At 38.1% G+C, this 4,922-nt stretch overlaps 1 protein-coding gene across 1 annotated transcript; it reads left to right on the forward strand.

Annotated features, from left to right (window-relative positions):
- LOC105163624 (epithelial splicing regulatory protein 1) lies at positions 1 to 4,685 on the forward strand. The gene is made up of 3 exons (XM_011082040.2): positions 1 to 101; positions 1,004 to 1,768; positions 4,181 to 4,685. Exons 1-3 carry the CDS (start codon positions 88 to 90, stop codon positions 4,494 to 4,496), a joined length of 1,095 nt encoding a protein of 364 aa, XP_011080342.1. The 5' UTR covers positions 1 to 87; the 3' UTR covers positions 4,497 to 4,685.

The raw sequence follows: 4,922 nt of genomic DNA on the forward strand, positions 1-4,922 counted from the left end.
ACCACCTGGAGCACCACCTCGCTGTCTCATTTGGGGGAAAGGTTTCTGCCTGAATCCATCGAGCCCACCTCTCAACCACTGCAAGCGATGTTCTACAGAGGGTAAGAAGTAGGGATGAAGAAAAAGAAGAGGAGCTCTCTTTTCTTTTTGGTTATTGAGTACGTTTTAATTGTGATGTCCTGAATCTCAGGTTAATTTTGATCTGAAGATTATTCTTATATGCTTTTGGTTGTTGGTTTCGCGTTTAATTTTCTGGGATTATTTTTTTTTTCTTTAACACAATACGGCGAAGTACTCTGGATAATTGTTTGTTGATTCTGCTCGAATATGTTTGTGCAATCTTTTGATTTTTCCTCATCCTTTTTCGTCTTCTTTTTTTTTTTTTTTGGTTCTTTGGAGAGGTCTGAATTAGCCACAACAGATTGCCTCGATGTCATTTTATCCTTAAATTTCTTTTCTTTACACGCCCCTCGGGTTGCTCTTGGATGTTCTTGCATTGCTTGGTTTTCCTTTATTTTCTTCATGATATTTTCGGGGGTTGATCCGGTTTTGAATTTGGCCCTCGAGATTTACTCAGTTCCTTGATCCTTAAATTTATTTTCTCTGAGTTTTTAGATGTCATGTCCCCGAGTTGCTCTTTGTAATAGGAATTGGTGTTCAGGCATAGTTACATTAGTGAGCTTTTTAATAAATTTCAGTTCGTAAATTTGATATCATACCACCAAATTCTCCCTTATTGCAACTTTTTTTTTTTTAATTATTGTTTAATATTCTGTTGTTTGAGCATTTATGATTAAAATAACTTTCAACATAAAGTTGTAAATGATGCATGCTCAAGCTGTTGTTATTGGCTACCTTTGGATTTTGAACTAGCTACTTGTCAGATGATTGCGAAATGTGATTTCTTATTAGGACTATGATTTACTTAACAACTATGTTGATTGTTTACTACTAGTACAGTACTGACCTGGTTAAAGTTTTTTTTGGTTGTTTGGAAATGAAGTAAATATGTGGACTCTGGTGATGCACGAGAAATGGGCTTGAAACGGCAGCGTTTAATGGATCAGGGGTCATCATATTATGGTACTCCTGGTCCAAGTTATATGTACAATGCTCCACCTCCACCACCTCCCTCATATTCTTATATTCCTCCTCCATTTCCTGTTGTCCGGCTTCGAGGCCTTCCCTTTGATTGTGCAGAGGCTGAAATAGTTGATTTTTTCCATGGTCTAGATGTTATTGATGTCCTGTTTGTCCATAAAGGTGGCAAGTTCACTGGAGAAGCTTATTGTGTGTTGGGATATCCTCTTCAACTTGATTTTGCCCTTCAGAGGAATAGGCAAAACATTGGTAAGAGATATGTGGAGGTTTTCCGAAGCAGAAAAGATGAATACTATAAAGCCATAGCAAATGAAGTTTTTGATGCTCCTGGTGGTTCACCTCGTCGTGGTGCCCCAAGGGCAAGATCTTCTGATGATACTAGGGACTTGTCGGAGTTTAAAGGGTTGTTGCGGTTGAGGGGGTTGCCATTCTCCTGTACCAGGGAGGAAATTATAAACTTCTTTAAGGATTTTAAGCTTTCAGAAGACAAGATTCATTTAATAGCTAATTCTGAGGGTAGGCCTGCTGGAGAAGCTTTTGTAGAGTTTTCAAGTCCTGAAGATTCAAGAGCTGCAATGTCTAAGGACAGGATGACTCTTGGATATCGCTATATAGAGCTTTTCCCTGCATCACGTGAGGAGTTGGAAGAAGCTGCTTCCAGGGGGCGGTGTGTGACCATCTCCTACTCTATTTCATTTTCTGTTATTTATGTCCGTAGCCTTTGGTATCATTCTTCTGTTGTTTATGTCCTGTGGTTGTTGCAACTGTTCCTTTTTGTTGTTCGTCTTTCTGTTGCAATTAGCTTATATAGAGCTTCACTTATTATCTGCTGGATTAACAAATATGTATTTTTGCTCATTCTTGCTCTTCTATGTTTTGAATATAACACCACTCATATCTTCCTGCTTCCCTACCTCTCTCCTGTGATCACATTTCTGGGTGTGTTAGATTTTGCACAAACCTGATATCTTGGGTAGCCATGACATGTGTAAATTCAGGGTGTCAAATTTTGAATGTAATATTTCTTTCTATTGTCCCTTGGAAGATAGCTAGAACGGCCTGTTAATTGTGCTTTTATTTTCGATATTATTTTCAATTTTGTCAAATCTATTGAAAATGACAGCATGAGATCTGAAAAATATATTTTGGACGCCAACTGAGGCCATCCAGACCCCAAACTGGTCCACAAAGTGGCCTGGGCAAAACCAGACAAGTGTTGGAGCAGAAAAAATGCATTAATTTCTGGAACTGGATCCAGTCCAACCAATAAACTGGTCAACCCATTATCAGGTCACTAAACCGGACAGTTGGAACAATCTTAAATCCCTCTTACTTTTCCAGACATTTTGGCAGAGGCAGTGGTGAGGCCAATTACTGTTTAGTCCGCCAGGGCCGTTAAAAGGGTTTGAGGATCCAACTGCTGATATACATCTCTATTGCCACCACTGGTTCCAAGGTGAACTCTGTCATGTTGTCCTTGTAAACTACCTACATACCCTCTTTCCTAATGCTGTCTTTCTCTCGTCAGGCACACTCACATATAAATGTCTTTTTCTTATGACTGTAAGCCTATATATCGGGAACTGGGTTTCAGGAGATGGAAGAGGCTGAGCAGGGGGTTGGGTGTGGAGAGAGGGAAGGAGTTAGATGTTTTGATGAATGTTTTGGGTTTCAAAACATTGATTAAGATATTGATTGTGGAATCCACCACATCCGCATTGTGCATCTCATGCTAATTTTCTTTAATGTTTCATGGGGTTTTGTGGCTCTCCGTATTTGTTTCGCTGGCATCTGGTTTGAATGACTTCATAATTTATGTCTACATAATTCTCAAATTAGGGCTTTCAATGCTGATAAACTGAAACCTAAACTTAGAGATGCAATGGAGCTCATCATGAAAGGTGATATAGATACTTTAGCGTACATGCACTGAAATTGTCAGTGTATCTTCATGAAAGGAAAGGAAAAAAAATTCTTCTCTAAGTTCACATAGATTTATTGTATTTTATTGAATTTGACATGCTATGATTATTTCAATTTATGGTTCTCAAGACTAATAATTGAACTACTACATGTGATAACAAGATGGATTAGTCAACCCAAAAAGGAAGGCTTGAAACATGGGAAAGTTCTTGAAAGGAACTGTTACCCCCTGCATGGGTTGTTAATTATGCAACTATTCCAGTCCAGACGCCACAACCTATGATTCATGTGATTGTTAAAATGTAAATTTTAACATGGTATCAACCAGGCCAAACAAGAGGTTTTGGATTCAAAGCTCATTGCCCTCCATTTATAAAATAAAGGTTTCACGCGCAGGGCTTGCACGTGAGGGGTGTGTGTTAAGATATTAATATGAAATAATTCTTCTCCTAATAGCTTAAGGTTTTAGATGAGGTGGGCGTTTAACTCATCTTCTTTACTATTGTTTCTGGATGTTGTCATATCTTTTATGCTTTCCGACATTCACTATTGGTTCTTTCTCCACAACTTTCCTTGGAAATATGATGTTTGCCGTATTACTGGTAAGGTAAGGTGCTGGTTTCAGGTCCACTTTAATGAGAGCCTTAATATTGAATGTTGACGGCCTTAATATTTGATAGCATATAATGCTCTATCAATTTGTTAAGGATTCTATCTTATGGTTTGCTGCAAGAAGCCATCTAGGATTTTGAGGTACCATGTTCTTCTAAATACTGTATAGTGATTTCTTGATTGAAAACTTCAAAATGTTTAGTCTAAAGGTCATCTTGATTGTATCATCCTTGCTATGTGCTGTTTTACCTTTGCAGAACTTTTGCTTTAAAACTTTATTATGGGTGAACTGAATACCACCTTCTGAATGCTAGGATATTGCAAGACATTGTTATCTATTATCCGTGCGACCCTTTGGCTCCTGTCCGAGCATTATTATGATGAAAAGTAGTATGCTGATTTATCATTTATGGTGTCTTAACAACTTTGCTGTTGACACGTATAACTTATATTACATACTTTATCCTATGTCATCTACTATAATGAACTCTTATACTGTATGTGATAAAAATTCTAAAATGAGTTCATGACCTTTTCTGATCAGGTTATTGCCAAAATCATTCGAAGGGAAGGACCCAACTGAACCTACACCTATACTGCGGATGAGGGGTTTACCATTTTCAGCTGGCAAGGATGATATAATCGATTTCTTCAAGAATTTTAGGTTGCCTGAAGAGTCAATTCACATTATCTTTAACTTCGAGGGGAGGCCAACTGGAGAAGCTTTCGTGGAGTTTGCTAGTGTAGATGATGCAAAAGCTGCGCTGGCTAAGGACAGGATGACACTCGGGAGTCGTTATATAGAGCTGTTTCCATCATCAGCAGAAGAGCTGAATGAAGCCGCCTCAAGGGGACGGTGACGAATTTTGGCTCTCGTCTTGTTAGCACTTAAATACTGCTGATGTAAAAGAATGTAGGAATCTTGTGCTATATATTTAGCGTAAGTTTTTCGGGATTAGACATGTTTTAGCTGTTAATTAATAGATGATTGATGGAATTGGAGCTGATGATACTACTATGAATTTTAATAAAAATGCTGTTAATGCATACCATATTGCTGTTGGGTCTGAAACTGTGGTAGTGTTTGGATGAAGTAAAGTTACTATCTTGACTTTGCCACTGAATTACACTGGCTTACATGGGCATGAAGTATATCTATCCTGGCTTTCCTAATTGCTCCAGATGTTTGGTAAGGAGTATGAAGTAAACCTGGAAAGGCCTATCTTTAAAATGTATGGGCAGAATTGGTGAAATTTGTTCAAAATTCAAAGATGATTAGGATGATT

This window comes from Sesamum indicum, linkage group LG6 (assembly GCF_000512975.1).
Source record: "Sesamum indicum cultivar Zhongzhi No. 13 linkage group LG6, S_indicum_v1.0, whole genome shotgun sequence".
NCBI classification, from domain to species: domain Eukaryota; kingdom Viridiplantae; phylum Streptophyta; class Magnoliopsida; order Lamiales; family Pedaliaceae; genus Sesamum; species Sesamum indicum.

What these genes read in the sequence shown, in the direction of transcription:
- LOC105163624 (XM_011082040.2), top strand. An exon ending in GAAGCTGCTTCCAGGGGGCG is followed by an intron (nt 1,769 to 4,180) that starts GTGTGTGACCAT and finishes TTTTCTGATCAG; the next exon opens with GTTATTGCCAAAATCATTCG.